General features: G+C 47.2%; 1 protein-coding gene across 1 annotated transcript in view; it reads left to right on the forward strand.

The window, feature by feature from the left end:
• Positions 1-25,366, forward strand: part of RAD50 (DNA repair-recombination protein (RAD50)) — a 76,953-nt gene that overhangs the window by 43,016 nt on the left and 8,571 nt on the right. The window contains exons 20-21 of the mRNA XM_086820436.1: positions 113-437; positions 18,624-18,749. Of these exons, the coding sequence (XP_086676562.1) occupies positions 113-437; positions 18,624-18,749 (451 nt within the window). The remainder of the gene's footprint in view (positions 1-112; positions 438-18,623; positions 18,750-25,366) is intronic.

Here is a 25,366-nt window from a genome sequence, read left to right on the forward strand (position 1 = left end):
GATAACGAACTTTTAACTTACTGTAACAGGTTCCCCCTCCAGTACGTTAGAAAAATTTTCCTTTTATTTATCAACTTCTGAGACAATTCTTCGGCTGCTATTTTTTCCCAAGGTATGTGGAGTCAAGGAAGGAGCAGAAATTACAAGAGTCCCAGGAGAGACTTGTTCAGATAGATGCTCAGCGGCAGCAGTCTGATAAACGGAAAAGTGAAGTCTTGGTTGAAGTGAACAGAAGCCGTGAACTCCTCCAAAGCCAAGCTCAGGTGAAGAGGAACATTGATGACAACATTGACTACAGAAAGAAGAAGGCTGAAGTCGAAGAGCTTGCTTGTCAAATCGAAAAAAACGAGGAAAAGATCATCCAGACTGGTGACTTGTCGGCTTTGGAAGCTGATCTTAAGAAAGCCATGGATGAAAAACAGGCTTTAGTCTCCGAGGTAAAAGGGCATTGTTTGCTGTTAGGAATTTCTTTTGACTGCATAAATGTAATTATTATTTTTGTTATCAGAACTCTAAACAACCAAAAAAGGGGTGTGTATGTGTGTACGCGCACGCGCGCGTGTGCAGGCGCACTTGTGCATGTGTGATTATCAAGTCACTCTCAGGATGCATCCTAGCTGCATGGAATGTGCTCTCCATTCCATTAAAAACATTTGTAATAAGCGTGTGTCATTTGGTGCTGTTGTGCCAATCATTTCTTTTTCTTAGTGGCATGGAGGTGTGACAACACCCATCTGCATGCATTTTCTCATCTCTTTTTGGCTCAACCTTTACCCTCTCCTCCTCAAAGTTGTGCGTTTCAATCTCTATCCTCTGTAAAGGCTATAGCTTATTTTTTGAATGATTAGGTAGCATCGAAGTTTCAAGTATGATGAAAACAAACAAATCTATCCTTTGTAAAGGCTATAGCTTATTTTTTGAATGATTAGGTAGCATCGAAGTTTCAAGTATGATGAAAACAAACAAATCTTTTTAAATATATGGTCCAAAAAAGAAAACATACATAAAACCATCTCACTAGCCAACTAGTAATTCTGCAATGTCAAGCATCAAGTATAATCACCGTCACTAAAAATCATCTATCATTGGTTTTTTTTTTGGTTTTGGCTTGGGTCTTTCTTTGGGTTTACGGAAATCCTCAATGAGCGCTCTACCTTCACGATAGAGTGCTCACTTGCCATCTTTCCTAGCTGCTCTGATCTTGGCTAATTTGTGAGGAAACGATGGCTTTGATCCTCCTGAGGTGACGTGAGCGTTGGCGGTGGCCACTATGTTGGGGGCGTCTGGCGCTGCATAGCTCGGTCTGGTTTTGTCTAATGTCACTCCTCTCGGCCGGGCTCTTGCATCAGCCTGGAGGCTGGGGGGGGGGGGGGGGGATCTGCTCTCGGGGCTCTAGTCTGGAAGAAGTTAGTGAGAGCTCTCTGTGTTGGTCCTCGGGCGGGTGCAACTGATATGGGTCGTGTCGTAGTAGGGATTCCCTATGTTTGTGGAGAGTTAGAAGAAAGAGCCTCAGGCATCTCTGGTTTGGAAAGTCCCATGATCCTAGAGAGTGGTCCAAATCCCTCTCGGAAGAGGCAGTGGAACCTCCCTTGATCTTGTAGTGTACTAGGTATCTGCATATATAATGAGCCTTTGTCTCAGCCTCTATATGGCAAAGCTGACATGTCCTGTCCTCCGGTGCAGCTGCTCTTGGCCCATATCTGGCTATCTCTACTCTCAAATGATGCGATGAGGTGCAGATTTGTCCAATCGCACACTGCACCCCAAATGAGAGACGTGTATCCATGTAGTGCGGGCGTAATGATGAAGCCGTCCTCCGTCATGTGAAGAAGATGGTCTTTGTAGAAAGCCATCTTCGTCCCTAGGGGTTGGAGGGGTGGATGCGAAGTCCTTTGAGTATCCAATCTCACAATGTCCTTCCTGATCACCCTGTTTAGTTCTGTGCGGGGCAAAGAGCAAAGGAAGGGTCCTCTATGCTGTACTGAAATGGTGGGAATGCCCCCATCTACATGCCATGCATATCAAACCAAGTGCTCACTTGTGCATACCAACGCTTTGTGTCTCCATCAAGTGCCAGTTGTCTCGGGCAAGTCAGGGGTATCTATCTAGTGGGAGCTCCCATAATCTGTGCCAGTATATTAATGTTTGGAAAAGAGCCTTTGTTACGATAGGGGCAGCCCCTATTTCCGCTCGCACTCCTGATCATGTGCGAGATCATCATCACTAGTGGCCTCTCCATCGGCTTCTACCCATCATATACCTCTCTTGTATTTGCCACAGCTGACTCCCCTCTCCGTCTCCTCTTGGGGACCCCAAATGGGAGCTCCATACAATAATGTAGGTGTGACTAATGTGTCGAACAGCTAAAGCTTCATCCTCGGCTCCTAAAACTGCATTTGTGAGCAATGCCTCTCAAGTGAGCTTAGAGCTGCATACCCTCGCATCAATTTGGCTTCGGTTGCCTTCTGCATAGAGAACTGAGGCCTGACAAAGGTGATCCCAACTTCCAAGATATACATAAGAGGCCACATACTCCATGGGCTGGGCTGCCCACTATATGTAAATTGAGGTTTGGATTTGCCCGAAATGCATCCAAGTGCCTCTTGAGCCCCTCTGGTAAATCAAAGATAAGGGCAATGTCATCTCCATACAATGAGATAGGTATCAAGACTCTTGCCAACTGTGCACTTGGTCCTCCTTGTCTATCGATGTAGTTAGATATCCCTACTCTTAGGCCTCATTGGGAGAATTATTCTCTCTCTCCAATGATACAACGTAGAAGGAGTGAGATCTCTCATTTCTTTTGGTTATTTTTACATGGTGGTCTTCCCACCAAACAGTGGAGATCGGTCTTCGGTGTAGCACGTACCTGCCCAAGATGTGCGGTAGATTCTGAGACTGTACAACATTGTTTATGGGGATGCAGCACTGCACAATAGATTTGGGGTTCTATATCCCAACTTATGGGCAAATTAAGTGGCCGCACCATGCATGTGACTTGGGGGGTAGTTGCTTGGCTCTCCCAGTCCGGTCCACAGCTTTTTTACAAGGACAGTGGTACAAACTCTGCTATTTCTATTCGTAGAGGTATTGCCCAGCATGGTTTGTTGCAGGATGTCCCTCACTCTGATTATACACCCCCTAGACAGAGGATTGACACTAGTTGGGAGATTGTTGCCAGTATTACAGCATGGCAGATCTGGAGAGCTAGATGCACCGAGGCTATTGAGGGTGTCCAAATCTTTGGGTCCCACTGCATTAGTACTATATGGGGTGATATCATCCATACTCTCATGGCTACTTGGGCTTGTATTTAGGGGTCATCTCGTTCCGCGCAGGCAAAGCACGTTATATTCATGTGGGAGTGGGACCATGGCATTTTCTTTTCCTTTAGTCCCAAAGGTCTCTCATGGCATCATGATGCTCCTCAGTGATTGAAATCACCTTACATATTGGGGTGATTCTATTCTATTCCGGCTTATAGCTATGATTGTTGTATGCCTTTTTCATACTTAATAGAAATCTCTTTCTTGAAAAAAAAAAAAAGAGGGGCAGCCCTGTTTCACTCCGATAGTACTGTGTATGACATCTGAGCCACCCCTTGGGACCTATACTCTACCAGTGTGACGGACTCATACAATGTGAGGATCCCCCAATGCGTATCTGTAGGTACTCCCATATCCTGCAGTCTCCTCATCAATCTGCCCCGTGGGACGGTGTCAAAAGTCTTGCGGAAATCCACAAAGCAACATTATATGTGATGCCCATGAGCTCTCCCCTCCTCAATGATGCCCCGTAATGTGAAAATGTGATCCAGTGTGGAGTGTCCTCTCCGAAGACCTGCCTGCCCTGGTGCTCTGAGTCTTTGCTCCTCGGCCCGTCCGCTGAGCTCATGCTCCAAGATTGATCCATAAATCTTGGCCAATGTGTGACCAATCATAATAGTTCATGGGGTCACCTGCCTTCAAAATGGGCACAATGGTATTTGAGGACCAATTGTCGGGAAAACCCTCGCATACTGCCTTGTTAAACATGTGAACCAAAAGTAGAGCTAACACATTCGTGGCATGGGAGATGCTCGGCAAGCAGTCCATCATAATCCTGTGCTCTCCCATTCTGCATCCTCTCAATGGCATCTCTGACTATACTCAAGTGGAAGGAGGAGGAATGGGAGGCGAGGCTTAGGTGGGTGGGGGAGAGGTGGCTGTCCGGGGACGTGGTAATGGGAGGCGGCATAGGTATGCCAAGTGTCGGGCGAGGTAATCGGAGTCGATGTGCGACGATACTGGAAGAGCCTCCAGGCCTCCTTGCAGTCCCGTCCCAAAAACAACTGGTATAGCTCTTCTTCAAGTGTGGCTAGATAGGCACACTTCTTCCTCCACGTGAGGCGTCGGAAGATCACTCGTGCTTGCTGGTGAGTGGTGGAGCTTAGAGCAATCTCTTGCTGCAGGCGGGCACGAGTCTTTTGGCATTCGTCATCATACCAACTGTTCTGTGGAACGGTCCCATCTGGCGGTCGGGGAGTGGCTCTGGTGTGTGGAAATGTGGCTGCGGCAGATGTTTGAAGGGAGGCTGCAAGCTGTGTGGTAAGCTCATCAAGTGGGATGTGTGGTTCGTGGTAGGAGATGATGCAGAAGATTTCCCCCTCTTCCTTTTTAAGATCCTGAATTGCTTCCATGAATTTCTGGGCCTCTTCTTTGTGCTCTTGGGAGGCTTGTTTGAGAGCTGAAATCTCTCGTTCAAGGGTTTCCACCTGCTTGCCATGTTGTTCCCTCATCCCTGCCATCTCCTTGGAGCTCAGCTGTCTCTTTTTCTGGTTGGTCATCTTGGGACACCAAGATGTCCTGGATGGCCTTTAGCACGTCTCTGGTAAGAGTTCCTCTGCTGTTGGGTTCTGAACTTGCATTTGCTTGGGCGTCTAGCTTGTCCATCCCTTTCTTTAACTGTAATCGGTCCCATTTGTTGGAGTCCTTCGTCTGCACGATGCGCAAAGTCGAGAGGGGAGGCCTTTCACATTCTGCAGCTCGAAGAGAATCCCCTTGGGGCCAATAGGGGCTGCCTTGGGGGCAGGCTGGGTGAGAGAGAGAGGGAAAGAGAAAGAGAAAAATAATGTTGCTGCCTTGGCGGCCTAAGCAAGGGTGGGTGGGATAACACAAGCAGATGGAGCCAACGCACAGGCGTGAGCAGGGCTGGGGCACAGCGCACAGGGGTGCGAGCATGCAACGTGCAGTGCATAGGTGCGAGCAGGGCACAGGGGAGAGAAGGTGCGAGCAGGGCACAGGGGCGCACATGCGCAAGCAGGGCATAGGAGAGAGAGAGTTATATTAATCATCTATGAAAGACCCAAAGGGTCTATGAGACCAAAAAGTGTACAATGATGTCCATGGAATCTCATCATGGGAAAAAAAACACAACAACAAAATATATACAAATTACTATGATGTCCGGAGACGGAGTGATATCTCTCTCTCTCTCTCTCTCTATATATATATATATATATATATATATATATATATATATAGAGAGAGAGAGAGAGAGAGAGAGAGAGAGAGAGAGAGAGAGAGAGAGAGATGAAACGAAATGAAATGATATATTAACGTCTTCAGAAGGCCAAAATGACCTATGAGACCAAAAAGGTTACAACAATTGGTGGATCTGATACAATGTCTGTGTAAGGAAAGCTAAAAACAACTAAACAACTAACTGAAACTGAAACTGAAACAACTATGAGGAAAAGTACGTTACTAGGAGCTCCTAATGGATAACATCTGGGAGGAAAACTCCAGCAACAAAGGTAAGCATCATACACATCACTATCCAAAGATGTCTCTCATCGGTCGATGGCGGATATCCTCAATGTCCTCCATGGTGAGTACTCTGACTGGACGTCTCCCATGCCGTGCTAGTATGGTCCTGATCCTCTGTTGTAGTCTCCGCCGGTGTCGAGATGGGCCTCTCATCTTGGGGCGCCTGGACTGCCCCAGCTCTATAGCCCGATCAATCAGTGTACCTCTGGTGCGGCTGTACTCTGGGGCTAGCTGCAATGCCTGCTGGCTTGACTGCTCAATCTCTGGTCGAAAGAAGTCTGTAATCTGCCTCTGTAGGTCTCTCTCCCTCTCTGATCCCCTCCCTCTCAGGAGACCCTCTCTATGTCTACGCAGCTCCAGCAAGTACAATCCGAGGCATCTCTGATCCTGGTATCTCATAACTCTAGAAAGTGGTCCGAAGCCCTCTCTGAACAGGCAGTGAAAACGGCCTCGTATCTCATAATATACTGGACAGTGACATGTATAATGTAACTCTGTCTCTGGCTCTATCTGGCACAGCTGACAAATCCTGGCCTCAACTGGTACTCCTCTGAATCTGCCAGTCTCAATCTCTAGCTGGTGTGAGGATGTGCGCATCTGACCAATAGCACACCGTACTCCATGAGAAAGATGAGTATCCATGTAGCTGGGTCTAATCACAAACCCATCCTCCGTGAGCTGGAGAAGATGATCTCTATAGAAAGCCATCTTCGTACCAAGCTCGTGTGTCGGTTGTATTCATGTCCTCCTAGTGTCCAGCTGAGTCAAGTCCTGCCTGATAAGTCTGGTAATCTCTGCCCGTGTGAGAGAGAGGGAGGGTGCATCCAGGGAGTACTGAAATGGAGGTAGCCTGTCCATACTAAAGCCATGCAGCTGGAACCAAGCTGTCATTTGTGCATACCAACATGATCCGTCTCCCTATGATGCCAACTGTCGTGAAGACTCCAGGGCTAAGCGAGCATATCTGTCTCTAGGGAGAGCCCAAGTGCTATGTATAAAGGAGACTGATTGAGTGAGTGCCTCTACTACCAATGGGGGGGCAGCCATCTCTGCACAGATAATATCATGTGGTACGGAGGCCTTGGCCCTAATCATCCGGGAAATCATAGAAACCAAGGACCTCTCCATACGTCTCCATCCATCAGTGCTACCAGCTCGGCTGTGGTGATCCACTGAGGGTCCCCATAACTCCACTCCATACAGCATGGCTGAAGTGACCGAAGTGTCAAAGAGCCAGAGCTTTGTTCGAGGTTCCTGAAATTGAACCTGCGAACACATCCTCTCTAGTCTCCCCAATGCTGCATAAGCTCTGGTCAATCTGGTCTCCGCTGCTCTCCTCAAGGAAAATAGTGGGCCACGAAAAACCACACCAAGGTAAGTGTATGCATCTGTATACTCCACTGTCTCCTGACCATATGTAAAGGTGGGTATTGACCTCCTAACCCACTGTGCTGTGGTGTTAAACACCATCACCTTGGTTTTACCAAGGTTAACAGACAATCCACTGTCCTCTGCAAACGTGTGCAATGCATCCAAATGACGCTGCATCCCCTCTGGAGAATCTGAGATCAGCACAATATCATCAGCATACAATAACAGCGGAATCCATGTCCCTGCTAGCTGTGCTCCTCTGTCACCCTCCCGCTCTACATAGTCCGAAACCTCATCCACATACATCCCAAATAAGGTGGGAGAAAGGGGGCAGCCCTGTTTCACCCCAATAGTGGAGTGAACCATCTCAGATATACCCTGAGTAGTACGTACCTGCCCCACAACTGTCCTGTATAAAGCTGATTCCCCAAATCAGCTCTGTGGGCACTCCCATCTCCTGTAGTCTACGCATCAGTCTGGCTCTCGGTACTGTGTCAAAAGCTTTGCGGAAATCCACAAAGCAACAATAAATCCTCCTGCCATATAATCTGCCCTCCTCAATAATAGCTCTGAGTGTCAAGATATGGTCAAGAGTGGAGAAACCTCTCATGAACCCTGCCTGCCCTGATGCACGTATGCCCTCTCTCTCTGCCCATCTACTCAACTCCTGCTCAAGAATAGATGCATATAATCTAGCCAATGTGTGACCAATCATGATGGTACGATAATTCCTAGGAAGCATGGGATCCCCTGACTTGAAGATAGGCACAATCGTGGACATATTCCAAGTCTCAGGAAAACCCTCACACATGGCTCGGTTAAACATCATAGCAATAAGCTCTGCAAGCATATCTCTGGCATGAATAAAGTGCTCTGCTACCAAACCATCATGATCATATGCTCTCCCAGTCCTCATCCTGTCAATAGCTTTCCTTACCATCTCAGCAGTAAAGAAAGCACATGTCTCTGGGCATGGCTCCCCGATGGGTCTGGCAGGGGCGGCTGTCCTGGTGCTATGTACAGGGATGCTGCATACTCACCCCAAATCTCTGTGGAGGTAATGGCTGGTGATGGTGAATGCTCATGGAATAGTCTCCATGCCTCGCCTGAGTCCTGACTCATAAATAACTGGTACAAATCCCTCTCTAACTGAGCAAGATAAGCCCTCTTCTTCCGTCGCACTAGGTGCCGGAAGGTAATCCGTGACTGTCTGTGAGTGGTAACACCCATGAGCACCTCTCTCTGTAATCTGATCCTCATCTCTCTGCACTCCTCATCATACCAACTGTTCTGGGGCATGTTCCTAGATCATCTCCGTGTAAGGTGACTATGGGGATATGCCTCTGATGCTGCAGCATGAAGCGTCTCTATCAATATCTGAGTGAGCTCATCTAATGGCCGTCCCGGCTCCTCGGCACATAAGCGTCTGTATATCTCATCCGTGTACACGGTGTCAGTCTCCCTCGTAAAGGTATAACGAGTGTGTGTGGAGACCTGTCCCAATGGAGCGGTGCTGAACTGAAATGTGAGAGTGAAGGACAAGATAGCATGATCCACTGCTATTCCAACCGGCCTAGTGCCTACCATAAAATCTTGAAAAGAGGGAATGAGACTGGGCTGAGCCCTAACATAGTCCACTGTACTAGCACCATGCCGATGTGGAAAGCTAGTGAAACCGCCCGATGTCGGGAATCTCTGTAGGCCATTCAGGATGGCCAATCCATGTGCAGTCCCCATGTCTATCAAATACCGCCCATACACTGTATGTTCCTCATCCTGTGAGGGTCTAGATAGGCCCATATCCCTAACATCAAGCTCCCTCAACATCTCCTCTGAGGTATCATAAAATACTGTCTGGTTATGGGTGGTCCTGGCATTGAAGTCCCCCAAGAGAATGATGTCACCATCCCTGGAGAACTCCCAAATGTCATCATCCAAAATAGAAAAGGGAGACTGCCCGCTAGGTGATGCATATACTGATGTACTAGGAGCAAAATAGCATATAGCAATGTAGAGATATCTGCCCGTCTCTGCCCTCAGTCTACCTAACCCACATGTACCTAGCGTGCTCATCTCTGCGGACTATATGTATCAGTGGCTGTAGCTCCTCTCTAAACAATACTGCCACTCCTCTTGAGCCCCGTCCTCTATGCTCTGAACGAGTCTCCTGTCTACAAGCTGTCTCCCATCGGTATCCACTAACATGTGGCATGGACTGTCCAGGAGCCTGATGCGTCTCACAGTCGGTAGAGAGAGAGAGAGAGAGAGACCAGCGTGGACATTTCCCAGTATGAAAGGGGTCTGGTGGACTCCAGGATGTCTAAATATTTGGAAAGTACAAGCTTTGGGAATGGGGGATTATCCTAGAATACAAAGGACCACACTCCTAGAATTTAGGAGAGTTGCTATTTTTGGCCCGACTCCGATGGAAATTTTGTTCGCGTCATTACATCTGGAATTGAGCAGATACCAAGAGTTGGCAAAGTGCCTATGACAGAATGTCTACCAGTTGGGATATTTTTAGAGATAAAGTTTATGGAAGGACCCATCTCTTAGATTGGGACATGTGGCAAGAAAGTGGACCAAAGTGAGACAAGTGGCCTGACACTTGTTAGAAAGTGGATCAAAGTGAGACAAGTGGCCTCACACTTGTCACTTCAGCTATTGTGTGGCTCTCCACTTGTCATTGTAGCCTTCTCTTGCCATTTTAGCTCATGGGAGGCCCAAATCTATAAATTGGAGCCCTCTCTCTTCATTAATAGAGGCTTTCTTGCTGCACACTAGTCTCTACCACTGTTACAGGTTGCCCTAATGATGGCTACTCTCTTTCTCTCTCTCTTGAAGGCTGCCCATGAAGAATACCAGCTGTTGGGGACTGTCTTGGAGGCTTCTTGCGAAGAAATACTGAAGGCAAGGGTATTTAATCATTTATTATGATTTCTAGCCATTGTACTTGTTGTACCAGCCTTTGTACCTGCTATACCAGCCATTGTACTGGTTGTACTAGTCCTTGTACTTGCTGTACCACCCATTGTATCGGTTGTACCAGCTTCTATACTTGCTGTACCAGCCACTGTACCTGTTGTACTAGTCACTATACATGTTGTACCAACATTTGTACTTGTACTTGTACCAGCCATCGTACCGGCTGTACCAACCACTGTATTGGCTGTACCAGCCATTGTACCTGCTGTACCGGCTGAATGGAGAGTTGTACTTGTTGTACTAGCTCTATTGCATGAAGACCCGTGGTTTTTGGGGAAGAATCAGTACCCACACGGAGGTATATGGATTATGTTGTTGACTTGGCATTTCTACAGCCTATGTTCCGGCTCAGTTGCCTTGTGTTGGGCTGTGTTACGGCATTTGTATATAGATAATCCGGCATCTCTCGTGGGGAGAGTAAGGCCCTCAAAGCTTGTACATGATATTATTCTCCTTGGGTAATAAAATACTCCAAGGGGGGGGGGTCGGCCCATTCAGGCCTCTATGTGGTGTCACACGGACAAGCTTCATTTTCAGCATTTGTGGATGTTTTGTCCAGCTTTTATGTTTTATGCAAAGTGATGATGGATATGTGTTAAGGTTGTGGCCATGTTTAAATGTTTTAATATGCATTGATGGTATCAACAAGTGTGTCAAAGGCCCTAGTCCCCCGGGCACCCGCCGCGAGTGAGAGAGAGAGAGAGAGAGAGAGAGAGAGAGAGAGAGAGATTTCTACTAAAGTATGCGGAGGGCGGACATGGCCTATGAGACCCAATACATAAATGAAGAAAGACCATATAAGGTCTTATGCCTTTTTCGTTATAAGGTCTTTTGCCAAGAAGAGAACAGAAAAAGAAACATCACATCCAACGAAACAAAAAAGAGAAGTCTTAATCTTTATCTGCTATGCCACTAGAGGATGCAACATTTACAACAATGCTGGATTGGAGGTCATTGTGGACGTTGTTAAGGCGATGTTGACAGCAGAAGTCACGTATTGAGCAGCCAGCTTTGGGTTGCGAAAATTTTGGATAAGAGCTTTTTTATCACGAAAAAGGCCCATTTACCTTCTTTACCTTGCTCAAACTTTAGCAAGTTCGGTGCTTTTTTGCTTTAGTTGTGCTAGGGTGCTCATCTGCAATCCACACTTTTGTACCCTTCAGTTTCCTTGACTGCTTAAGGACATTCACCTTGTTGACTTTGCTATCATAGGAGCAGACTGCATGACGTGTGCTTGTCTCAAGTTTTGTTATTGCTGACCCTTTCCATTGGATTTATGGCACTGCGAGACGCAATCCCTTGCATCTATCAATCCCATAAGTCACCTTTCCATTTGGTAATCCCCCAACTCAGATTTTAAGAGCCCTTGACTCCCTTCTTCTACTTTCTTCAATTTCTATGTTGACCACTTCACCTCGTCCTTCACGTACTCTTTCCTTAAGCTCGTCCTTCATTTCTGCCTTCACTTGCATTCGATGATTTCCTATGTGTGTGGAGTCTCAAGTGCATGGCTAGGTTTTCTTTTCAAGGTTGCAAGGCGTTCTTCAAGTTCGCGGACTTGCCCACAGAGAGAAAGAAAGGTTGTATTAATGTCTACTAGAGGCCAAATTGGCCTATGAGAAAACAGATGTACAAAATGTATCCATGTCCTCTGAATGTCATGAATAAAGAAAAAAAATTACAGTGAATATAAAAGTTACAAAATGTATCCATGTCCTCTAAATGTCATGGATAAGAAAAAAAAAGTTACAGTGAATATAAAAGTAAAACTGGAAATAGATTTGTCAAGTGGGAGGATGGAGCCATATCTAGATCTATATCTAGGTTCAATGCAAGGCTATCTCCAGTATGCTATAATGAGAGAGAGAGAGAGAGAGAGAGAGAGAGAGAGAGAGAGAGAGAGAGATTTTATTAACATCTATCAAAATACCACAAAGCTCTACAAGACAATGGTAGTTCAACCGTTTATCAATATACATTCCATATGCACATTGGCATTTAACATGAAAACAGTAAAACCAAAAATTGATCACTATACAACAAAGTAGGCAAAAATTGACCACCGAAGTATTCTTTGATCATGAGCCTGAGCCAAAAGGACATTCTTAGTAAGAAAATGGATACCACCACCTCTCCTAGATATGATCATGTAGCCTCTAATCAGAAGCCTTAGCAATAAATTCCTCTTGGTCAAGGATAGGCTGTGGAGGAGGAGCATGTCAACTTTGGATCTTGGCTATTCCAGTATGGTGTCAGGACCACACATACATGGAACCTTGCTCGAGTAAAGATAACCTACTTCAAACCTAGCAATGACCATGATAGAATTATGCTAGCAGTTGCCGTGACAGAGAGTAGGGAGAGAGAGAGAAGGGAATAGGGATCTTGCACAGTACACCACATTGAGTGGGGAACATACCCCGCCCCCTTTTAGGAATTTATTCAGGAACAATCCATGAGCACACTGGCCAGGATCAATACAATCAATGAATACAAAACAAACAGATATGCCGTTGTAGAATATTAAAGTCGATGTCGATGTCGAGGCGCAAGATCTCTGATGCTGAGCACACCACAGGAATGACCCACAAGTATCTCTCACCGTGCTAGTACTAGATCCAATATCCCAATCCAAATCCAAATGCATATCCAAATCCAAGTCTAAGTCCAGATCCAAGTCCAAATCCATATGGCGGTGCACAAAAAGCTCGGGCGACAGATGGCACATAGAAGGTTCAGGTGGCAAGTGGCGCAGCAGCAGGTGGCGGAAGTTTTAGCATAGCCAAGTGGCAGCTGAGGATGGTGCATGTGGCGCAGCCTAGCAGCGTAGGCAGTGCTGGCCAAAATGGCAGGTGGCAGCTGCTGTAGCACAGGCGGTGTTGGCTGCAGACATCGGCTCTAATGGTGGAAGTGCTGGCAGGTAGGGAGGGGACTGTGTCGGCAGATGGCAGCACTTCAGTGAGCGGCGCACAGGTCAGAAACTGGCGATGTCAGTTCAGGTAGCCACTTGGTGATCAGAAAACGGCGGTGGCTGCTCAGTTGGGAGCATGGGCTATTGGCAGCAGCGCTTGGCGGTTCAAGTGGGGATAAGTGGCTGCAGATGGCGGCGTACAGCTCCAGCAGGTGGAGCAAAGAGATGGTGACCACGCTTGATAATGAAGACGGAGAAGATGGTCTTCACCTCCACGCTCTCGATGATGATGTAGAAGATGAGGTTCTCTTCCATGATGATGGTGATGATCAACTTTGATAGGCACGCCTTGATGATTTGATGATCTTGTTCATGGTATTACAAGAAAAGTCCAATCCTTTTTATATTTGTAAGAGTCCTTGCTTTTTGCCAAAAAGCCTTCATGCTTTTTCTTTGCCTTTTTATGCTTTGCTTTTCCCTTTTATGCTTTGCTTTTGCTCTTTTTACTTTTATTAATAAAATATTACTCAACTTTTGGTGCTTTGCTTCTTTGGCTTTAAGGCCTTAGTTTTTGGCTGCTTTTTGAGAAAGCGCCTTTTATCTTTTTGGTCCAGCTCAGTTGCCTCTTTCCAATGGTGCCCTTGGCTCATGGTCAACCCTGTTTGACTTTTTGCTTTTTCCTGCTTTTTGACCAAGAATGGTGCTTTTTCTTAATCAAACCTTATAGACATTGTCCCCATGTCTTCTTCCACCTGTCTAGTGTCTGCGAATGGATTTCATCATGCCTCTTCTTTATGCCTGGGGCTGAAGCACATGCCTTAGGCTTGAGGGAATTGTACATGGAAAAGATGAAATATTGGCCACAGATATACACCAACCTCATGAGTCAGTCTGATTGCTGAAACTGGCTAACTAGGGAAAAGAGGACAAGTAAAAGATTTAATTGCTTTTTTCTGTCTTTTGCTTGGGCGCCTTTTACCAGATGCGCATTGCTATTTATGTATAGGTCAGTGGGCACCCACTGGGTGCCCTTAGGCTGCCCGCAACTTTGCCCATGCTTCCATCACATTTGTATAGCCATGGGTTACTTTGCTAGTGGCCTTGGACATGAAAAGGCATCTGCACAGGTAGACTCTAAAATTCCTAAATGACCTGACTGGTATTCCAGGCACCTGAGTATGGGTCTAATAATTGCTTGGAAGCCTTGTACCTCATTACAGCTTAGAAGTAAGTCACTGGTGGGACGCCTAGACCTAGATGGTGCTTGGCAGATTGTCCCTGGACAAGGGCTCACAACATGCTCGGTGCCCATCAGAAAGGTATTCTAAGTTTACTGCTTATGTAGAATGTCCACATGGCACCCTAGTATAGCAGGTACGTGACGAGTTGCTTGCCACTTGAGCCCACTGTTGGAGAGCATGTTTCTCCTGTCTCTTTCCAGCAACACCCATTATTTCCACTTGCAAGTTGCGAGCCTCTTATCACCAACCGCTACTACTAGAACTCATCTTCAAGCCGTTCCTGATAACGCTGCTGCTCTCATCCATGGCCACCTTGCTCTTCCCTCACGTCCACACCAATTGGGACTGGACCATCATTGAGCCATCACTAGTAAGCTGCTACAGCTATTCTTGCTACTGCCCGTGTTGCAGAGCCCACACAATCCACCAATAAGCCTCCTCCCAAGCCCCAATCGTTCTGCCAAGAGGGTGTCTTTGTGTCTCGTGAGCTCAAGTAGAAACAATCCCAGGCATCTCTAATCCTCAAACTCCATGACCCTGTGTAACGGCCCAAAACCCTCTCGGAAGAGGCAATGATATCTCCCTCGGATCTCATAATAGACTGTACATCGGCAAATGTGGTGTTCCTCTGTCTCTACATCTTGGTAGCATAGCTGACAAATGCGGTCATCCAAGATCTGATGCACATATCGCCTTGTCTCAATCCGCAGTTGGTCTGATGAGGTCCGGATCTGTCCAATGGCACAACGTATCCCATGTGATAGGTGTACATCCATGTACGCCGGGCGAGTGATAAAATCATCCGGTGAGGTGTGTAGAAAATGGCTCTTGTAATGAGCCATTTTCGTGCCCAAGGGCTCAAGGGGGCTAGTCCATGTCCTCTCTGTGTCCACTCTGATGATATCCATCCTGATCACGCGGTTTTGCTCTAAGCGGGTGAGATCCAAAAATGGACAATCCAGACTGTACTGAAAGGGTGGTAGTGCCTCTATCCGCAAACCATGTAGGTCAAACCATGATCTCATCTGAGCGTACCAACAATGAGTATCTCCATCCTCTGCCAACTGTATGGATGAGGTCAATGCCAATCGGGAGTACCTCTGCTGAGGGAGCTCCCATAGCCGCTGTAAAAAGGTAACTGCCTGGAATAGAGCCTCGGTTACTACTGGTGGGGCACCCAGCTCAGCCCGAACAATCTCATGTGGTACTGATGATTTGCTCCGAATCATGCGGGCAATCATGAGAGAGAGAGAGAGAGAGAGAGAGAGAGAGAGAGAGAGAGAGAGAGAGAGAGAGAGAGAGATGAAATGAAATGAAATGATATATTAACGTCTCTAAGAGGCCATATTGGCCAATGAGACCAAAACTGAGAGTACATCTGAAGTTGGTGTCTCATCAAAGAGAACAACCAAATGAAACTTAAAAGTACAATAATTGACTGTCTTACAGTTATAAGAACTGTAAGTAAGACTGCTAGATGATACTGAGTAGAAAATATTGGAAAATGTATATCAAGTAGATCCATGTATGCTGATCAGTTGAAGTGCTGCCCTCTCCTCAAATCAAATATCTCCGCCATGGGGCTGTCTAGAATGGAGAGGTCGTAGAAGCGAGGTAGGCGCCTCCGATGCCGTGCAATAATGGCTCTGATCTGGCGATGGTGAGGATGCCGTAGTCAGGATGCTGGTGGGTGTGGCCGATGAGCACGAAATAAGACGACTGCTCCATCAATGGTGCTCTCCCTTGGAGCGTGGCTGGTGTCTTGATGGCCCCATGGAGGAGGTATCAGGAGGTGTGTGGGTTGGGCTATTGGTGCTGGTGCTGTGCTGAAGAAATTTGTCAGAATCCTCTGTCTAGGTACATCATGGCTCGGTCCCCTGTCTGCCAAGAGGGTCTCTCTGTGTCTCCTGAGCTCAAGTAGGAATAATCCTCGGCATCTTTGATCCTCGAACTCCATGACCTTGCGTAACGGCCCAAAACCCTCTCTGAAGAGGCAGTGATATCTCCCTCGGATCTCATAATAGACTGTACATTGGCAAATGTAGTGCTCCTCTGTCTCTGCCTCCTTGTAGCATAGCTGACAAATGCGGTCATCCGAGATCTGATGCACATATCGCCTTGTCTCAATCCACAGTTGGTGTGATGAGGTCCGGATCTGTCCATGTACGCCGGGCGGGTGATGAAACCATGTGGTGAGAGGTGCAGAAAATGGCTCTTGTAATGAGCCATTTTCGTGCCTAGGGGCACAAGGGGACTAGTCCATGTCCTCTTTGTGTCCACTTTGACGATATCCATCCTAATCACGTGGTTTTGCTCTAAGCAGGTGAGATCCAAAAATGGACAATCCAGGCTGTACTGAAAGGGTGGTAGTGCCTCTATCCGCAAACCGTGTAGGTCAAACCATGATCTCATCTGAGCATACCAGCAATGAGTATCTCCATCCTTTGCCAACTGTATGGATGAGGTCAATGCCAATCAGGAGTATCTCTGCAGAGGGAGCTCCCATAGCCGCTGTAAAAAGGTAACTGCTTGGAATAGGGCCTCGGTCACTACTGGTGCGGCACCCAGCTCAGCCCGAACAATCTCATGTGGTACCGATGATTTGCTCCAAATCATGTGAGCAGTCATCATAATCAATGGTCTCTCCATATACCTCCATCCCTCATTCGTCCCTCTTTGAGATCTGTGATGTATGCTGGGCCCCCAAATTGGAGCTCCGTACAGGAGGGTCGGTGTGACAAGTGTATCAAATAGCCACAATTTGGTGCGCGGCTCTTGAAACTGTATGTGTGCACACTGCCTCTCAAGTGCCCCCAAGGTTGCATGCCCTCGAGCTAATCTAGCTGTTGCTGCCTCCTTCAGGGAGAAATGTGGTCCTGTGAAAGTAACTCCCAAGTAGACATATGACCTAACGTACTCAATCGGCTCCCCTCGGAAAGTGAACTAAGGCTCTGATCTTGTCACCCATGCCTGTGGTATTAAACACCATAACCTTGGTTTTCCCAAGGTTCACTGTCGGATCTCTATCCGCACAGAATGCTTGTAATGCATCCAGATGTCTCTGTAATTCCTCCAGAGAGTCTGAGATTAGAACAATATCATCAGCATATAACAAGATGGGTGTCAACACCCTTGCCAGGCATGCCCCTGGGCCTCCCAATCTGTTTACATAATCGGAGACCACATCAATGTACAATCCAAAGAGGGTGGGTGATAGCGGGTATCCGTGCTTCACCCCTATAGTGCTGGTCACCATATCGGATAGTCCGCTTGGAGCTCGGACTCTACCTGTCATAGACTCATACAAAGCATATATCCCCCATTGCATATCCTCAGGTACCTCAATGTCATGCAATCTGTGCATAAGCCTGGCACGTGGTACGGTATCGAAGGCTTTGCGGAAGTCCACAAAGCAGCAGTATATCCTTCTCTTTTGTGCTTTGCCCTCTTCAATAAGTGCCCAAAGTGTCAATATGTGATCCAAGGTAGTAAATCCTCTCTTGAAGCCGGCCTGTCCCTGTGCTCGATGACCATGCCTCTCTGCCCAGTGGCTCAGCTCCGACTCCAATATAGAGCCATATAGTTTGGCCAAGTAATGACCAATCATGATCATCCTATAGTTGCCTGGTACCATGGGGTCCCCACTCTTAAAGAGTGGTACAATGATATGCTCTGTCCAGCTTGCCGGGAAACCCTCACAAATGGCACGATTAAACACATGTACAATCAGCGGAGCCAAAGTATCGCTTGCATATGAGAAGTGCTCTCCAACTAGCCCATCATGATCTTGTGCCTTTCCATTGTGTACCCTGTCTATCGCATCTAGCACCATCCGCATAGTAAGAAAGGTGCTACTAGCCGGTCTAGCTCCTAGTGGAGGGGGGGTGGTGGGCTGTCTTGGTGCATCATATAGCTCTCTAGCATAAGCATGCCATGCCTCAGGTGCAGTAATCGGAGTACTAGGCTATCTCTCATAAAACATCTTCCATGCCCTCTTGCTGTCCTTCCCTAGGAAGAGTTGGTAGATCTCCTCCTCTAACTTAGCTAGGTAGGCTCATTTCTTCCTCCGCACAAGGCGCCGAGAGAGAGAAAGATATATTAAGCGTCTACTAAAAACCCAATGGCCTATGAGACCAAAGTGATACAATAATGTCCATGGCATATCTCATCATGGAATGGAAAATAAAACAGAAAGAAAACATAAACATAGCTATCTCATTGAGAGAGAGAGAGAGTGACAAGCTATGCTCTTATCTTGCTTTGATGTTTTTAAAAGTTTGTGCTCTCCTAATACTTTCTTTGAAACAGCTTGATAGAAGTAAAGGTACATTAAGCGTATATCAAAGCAGCATTGTTAGGAATAATACCGAACTTAAGCAAGCTCAATACAAGGATATTGAAAAGCGCTATTGCAGCCAACTTATCCAACTGAAGGTGTGCTGTTCATTTAAAGCAGTTAACATTATACATCTTGAGTATTTTTTTGTGATATATAGATATAGAGAAATAGAGAGAGAGAAAGAGAGAGAAAGGGAAAGATTGTATTAATGTCTACAAGAGACCCAAAGACTGTTTGAGATTAAAAAGATGTTACATATTATCTGTGAGTAATGTGCATGTCAAGACAACACAAAAAAGAAAAAAATTAGCTGCCAAAAGAGAAACAGGGTCTTGTACCTGTATACAATGGAGTAGGCAGAAAAACCTCATGTGTCTGGATTCATCATGTGTCATTCTCCTCATGGACGGAATATAGGTTCACAATTTCCACTAGATGTGGTGGTGGTCTTATAGGGGCCAAAGAATGTGCCAGACTGGAGCTGGCGGTTGGAGGGTCTGGATCTCTGAGGATGGGAGCGTCTGGCTCTGTGGAGGGATACCGCCCTCTCTTTAATGACTCTCCATGTGCATGGGGCCAGAAGATCACGAGGTCCAGTGTGTCGTCTGTGATCTGTCAGCTATGTTTGTTCGGTGCGGTTTGAGGAGGGGTCGATGCATCTGCCTGATGTGAGGCAAAGAAATGTGTGATGGGTCATGCAGCTATAGTGGCTGCATCAGAGCCACTTGGTGTTGGCGTAATTTGAGCAAGTACATACCCAAGCATTTCTGATCAAAGTAGTGTGTCACCCGTAAGAGAGCCATCTCTGAAGAAACATTGAAATCTCCCCCATATCTCATAATGCACTTGGCATTGAAACAAGTAGTGCTCCTTAGAGACTGTCACCCCAAACAAGCATAACCTGCATATTCGAGCCTCCAGTGGAGTACCATCAGCTTGTCATGTCTCAATCGGGATTTGGTGAAATGATACCTGCAGCTTACCAATAGCAATCTGCATGGCATGATTCGTGTGGCTATAAAGCTACCTGTTTCTCAATGAAACCATCCTATATGACCTGCAGAAAGTGCTCTCTACAGAACTCGGGCTTCGTGGGAAGCTCTGAGGGTGTCTACCAATATCTGGGTGTTCTCAATGAAACCATCCTATGTGACCCGCTGCAGAAAGTGCTCTCTATAGAACTTGAGCTTTGAGGGAAGCTGTAGGGATATCTACCATGTCTGGCTCGTGTGAAGCCATATCAAATTCAGATGGATGATGTGGTTAATCTCCTGCCTCCTCAGAGATTTAAGAAGGGGGAATCTAGAGAAATGAAATGAAATGAAATGTTATATTAATGTCTTCAAAAGGCCATAATGACCTATGAGACCAAAAAGTTACATCATGGTGGATCTGTTACAATGTCTGGATAAAAAAAACCAGAAAATGAAAAATAAAGATGATACTACTGGCACCTAGAAAATGAAACTGGAACTGGAAGGTAAACAGAAACCCTTATAGGGTGTGAATATAGTGAGGGGGGGGGAGGGGGGGGTACGCTATGGAGGTGAGTGGAGTACAGTGAGGGGATACAATATCATGTGGGACGGGGGGGTACACTATGGAGGTGCCTCCATCTCATAATATGTGCTGCATCGGACGCTGGCGGATCTCCTCAATATCCTCTGTGGTCAGCACCCTGACTGGGTGTCCCGCATGTCTTGCAAGAATAATCCGAATCCGCCACTGCAACCTCCGTCTATGCTGGGATGCGCTCCTTCGTAGTCGTGGGCGTCTGGACCACTCAAGCTCAATCGCACGATCAATCAGTGTACCGCTGGTGTGGGCGGTATCCATGTCCTACTGCTGCTGTGGTCCATCTGGCGCAGTGATGGCTGGACTAAAGAAGTCTGTAATGTGCCTCTGAGTCTGGCTCTCTGTGCACCTAAGCAGGCTATCTCTATATCTCCGTAGCTCAAGCAAGAACAATCCCAAACACCTCTGGTCCTGGTACCCCATGACTCTGGAAAGTGGTCCAAAACCCTCTCTGAATAAACAGTGGAAACGACCACGTATCTCATAGTATGCAGTACAATGGCATATATAATGCAGCTCTGTCTCTGGCTCCCCATGGCATACTCGACATATCCTGGCCTCAGTTGGTATACCTCTATATCGGCCAATCTCAATCTCAAGCTGGTGTGAGGATGTGCGAATCTGACCAATAGCACATCGTACTGCATGAGACAAGTGTACATCCATGTAACTGGGTCTGATCACAAAACCATCTGCTGTGAGCTGAAGAAAATGCTCTCTGTAGAAAGCCATCTTCGTGCCAAGCTCCTCAGTCGGCTGTATCCATGTCCTCCTAATGTCTAGCTGAACTAAATCCTGACGGATGAGTCTGGTAATCTCTGTCCCCGTGAGAGTGAGAGAGGGTGCCTCCAGAGAATACTGGAAGGGAGGCAATCTGTCCATGCTAAAACCATGTGCCTGGAACCAAGATGTCATCGGTCCATACCAACAAGCTGTGTCTCCCTGGAAAGCTAACTGTCGGAAGGACTCAAGGGCGAGGCGTGCATATCTGTCTCGGGGGAGATCCCACAAGCCATGTATGTAGGAGACTGATCTCGTAAGAGCCTCAATCACCAGAGGGGCAGCCGCCAGCTCTGCTCGAATAATCTCATGAGGTACCGAGGCCTTGGCTCTACAATCATAGATACCAAAGGCCTCTCCATACCTCTCCACCCGCCTGCGCTGTGATGGCCCAGTGAAGGTTCCCATATCTGCACTCCATAAAGCATAGATGATGTCACTAGAGTGTCAAAAAGCCAAAGTTTCGTTCGAGGTTCCTGAAACTGAACCTGCGAACACATCCTCTCCAAACCACCCAGGGCTGCATGTGCTCTAGTCAATCTAGTTTCTGTTGCTCTCCTCATCGAAAACACTGGCCCACTGAATACTACCCCAAGATATGTATATGCATCTGTATACTCCACAATCTCCTGCCCATATGTAAATGTGGGAGCTGATCGCCTAACCCACTGTGGCGTGGTGTTAAACACCATAACCTTGGTTTTGCCAAGGTTGACAGACAATCCACTATCATGTGCAAACTCATGTAAAGCATCCAGATGACGCTGCTACATAACTACCCCAGACCTCTGTAGAAGTGATGGCCAAAGCAGGGGAGGACTCATGAAACAAATGCCAAGCCTCCCTCGAATCCTGGCTCAAGAACAGCTGGTATGTTTCCTGCTCTAGCTGAGCAAGGAAGGCCCGCTTCTTCCTTCGCACAAGGCGCCGGAAGGCAATACGTGACTGTCGGTGAGTAGTGACTCCCAAAGCAACCTCCCGTTGCAGTCGGGCTCTTGTCTCTCTGCACTCCTCATCATACCAGCTGTTCTGGGGCATACACCCAAAACGCTGTCTCTGTCCAGGCTGAGTATGTGGATATGCCTCTCTCGCTGCATCCTGTAAAGTCTCTGTCAGTATATGGGTCAGCTCCTCCAAAGGTCTCCCTGGCTCCTCTGTGTACAGACGTCTATAAATCCCATCTCTGTAGACAGCATCAGTCTCTGAAGTAAAAGTATATCGAGTGTGATCTGCCCCTCGTGTCCTCTGAGCTGTGGTAAAGTGAAAAGAGATGGTCAATGTCAACAATGCATGATCCACTACTACCCCAATGGGCCGAGATCCAAGTGTGAAGTCCTCAATGCATGAAACAAAGCTTGGCATAGCCATAACATAATCCACTATGCTAGTACCATGTCTATGTGGAAAGCAAGTAAATCGAGCTGCTGACGATTAAGCATCTACTAAAAGACCCAATGGGCCTATGAGACCAAAGTGATACAAAAATGTCTATGGCATATCTCATCATGGAACAAAAAATAAAATAGAACAAAACAAAACTAGCACTTCTACGGAGATCACTTCCTTAGGCTCACTAAAGATGGATTCATCCAGCAGCTGGGCTACCTGAGTGTTTGCATGTCCCATGCCATGTGGATTGTGATTGGCCAGATACGGGTTTCATCCCACAGTCCACTGCTTCAAAGTGGAGACATGAGCACAGCTTTAGACCCCGGGAGCTCATGTGGAGATCTAGGGAGGAGAGGATATGCTGATTATGCCACACAGAGGTTGAGACAGAGGAGCATTATTTTGTTGCCCAATATACGATGAGATCTGCAAGAGGTTTCAGTCTGTTCCATGAGGGGTTTGGCCCACTTTCCAGGATCATTGACTTCTCGGACCAATGATGCCTAGGGCTCTTCCTGCTTGAGCTTTGTAGACACAGGGACACATTCTTGAGAGATCTCAGGCCCCAGCAACCCTGCCCCCTCCCTCGCCAGCCAACCATCACCAACTTCTTCCGGACCCAGGAGGAGGACATCCACACAGTAGATCCCATGGACCCACCTCAAGCAATTGCGGACCCACCTCGCCCGAGAGGAGTTACCTTGGACTAGACATGTGCACTCCAGTGTGCACGGCTCCCTAGACGACAGCCATGATCCACCATCAGCTCCAGATCCAGGACATGCTCCACCGCCATCGAGCAGCCTTTCCACGTGATGTAGCTGATGGAGACCTCTCAGCCATACTCATTAGCCCCATGCTTGATATATTGGAGAGTGGTATACCATCTATTGGGGGCTGATGCTCCCCTCATGTTTCATGTTCCCTTGTATTCCATGATGAGATTTACATGGACATTTTTGTATCACTCCAATGAGAATCTTCGGTGGAAGCTCCGATCGTGTGCTCCATGTGCAGTGGGTGTAGAGGCTAAGAAGATCTAATCGGACAACCCGGTTGTGGTGTCCTCAGTCCACTGTGTACTGAAGGGGTGGGAGGCGGCCCATGTGGAGCCCATATCTTGAGAACCAAGAGGAAACTTGGGCATACCATACTCTAGGGTGGCTCTGGAGTGCTAGCTGTCTCGAGGACTCAAGGGCAAGCCTCGGGTATCGGTGGGGATCCATCTCACTAATGCAATGGAGGTATGTGACTGTCCGGAAGAGTGCATCCACTACCATCAAGGCTGTGGCAAACTCTGCCTGGATAATCTTGTGTGGGGCTGATGGGTTGCTGTTGCGGATCATACAGGAGAACATCATGACTTGGGGAGTGATGGGTTGCTGCTACCTCTCAACTCACTGCCGGTCCTCATTTTGCCCCGAGAAAGGTGCTCCATACATCAAGGCTGGTGTGACGAGGGTGTCCAAAAGCCAACCTTTCATCGTGGGCTTGTGGAAATGTGCCTGGAAGCATTACCGCTCAAGTAAGCTCAAGGCTGCATATCTCCGTGTCACTCTAGCGTGTGCTGCGGGAAGAACCGGCGCCAAGGTAGACATAGGATGGCACAATCTCCACAGGATCCCTTCTATCTGTGAAGCTCAATCTGGATGTGAAGGGGTGGGAGGTATTGAAGACCATAACCTTTGTTTTACCAAACAGTGAGGTCCCACAGAGTGCAAAAATCTTGTAAGGCATCCAAATGTCTCTGAAGCCCCTCGGTTGAATATGAAAGGAGGACGATGTCATCCGCATAGAGTAGTAGGGGGATCGGTATGCTTGCAAGCGTGGAACCAGCCCAGCCTAATCTGTCAATGAAGCTCGATATCTCATCAATGTAGAGGCCAAAAAGAGTGGGTGATAGAGGGCCATGTCTCACCCCAATAGTGCTGAAAATCTCATGCGACATACCACTTGGGGCTTTCACTCACCCGGTGATGGACTCGTAGAGGGCGGTGATGCTCCAAACTGTGTCAGATGGGACTCCTATCTCTTGTAGATGGTGCAAGAGGCAGAATTGGGGTATGCTTTGCAAAAATCCATAAAGTAGTAGTAAATCCTATGATGTTGTGCTCTGCCCTCCTAGATGATGGCACGGAGGGTGACGATGTGGTCAAGGGTAGAGTAGCTCCTTGGAAAGCCTGCCTGTCCTGAGGCTCTGCATCCCTGTCTCTCTGCAAATGAATTCGGCTCCGCTTGTAGCACCAATCCATAGAGTTTGGCCAATATGTGGCCAATCATGATCGTCCTGTAGTTATTAGGATCAACTGGATCTCTGGCTCCAAAAGTGTTACAATGTGTCGGTGAAGTGACAAATCCAGATTGAAAAACCCAGCTAGAGCTGAGAGAAGAAACAACAGCCTTGTAAGTGCCACTGGTACAATGCATCAATGATACAATGTGAGGGGATCCAAGTGGGTCCTCAACATCATGACTGTATAGAGGCTTTCCACATCCACTGCCTTGTAGAGGGGCACTCTTGTATCTCTAGGGGATCTCTTGAATCTGAAGCTGTTCATTGGAGCATCTCCTCGGACCAGTGGGTCTTGGCCATCTAGCTCGTTGCACCTGAATTGCTTTGTCTAGGGAGACGCCTAGGTGAGGTGGCATCTGTTGCACATGTGCTGTCAGTGTGCACTGCCTGGTGTTTTTCTCTTGACATTATGCAAGTGTGCACGGGAACATGGTGGACACTGTGAATGGCACCAATTTGGGGCAATAACTTCATGGACAGATTGGTTCAGCTATTGGGGTCAAAGATGACTCTAGGCATTTAATAAGGTCCTTTTGCAACTCCATGTGGGGGGAAGGGGACAGGTTTAAAACCTTTAAAAATATAAAAGAATACCCCCTTTTTGGAATCGTGGCCCTTTTGGGAGGGGCTACGCTATTATTGGGGGGAGTGCTTCTTTTAGGAAAAGTCGGTTGC

Source organism: Cibotium barometz, chromosome 26 (assembly GCF_041138505.1).
Source record: "Cibotium barometz isolate CiBa-2024 chromosome 26, ASM4113850v1, whole genome shotgun sequence".
NCBI lineage: Eukaryota > Viridiplantae > Streptophyta > Polypodiopsida > Cyatheales > Cibotiaceae > Cibotium > Cibotium barometz.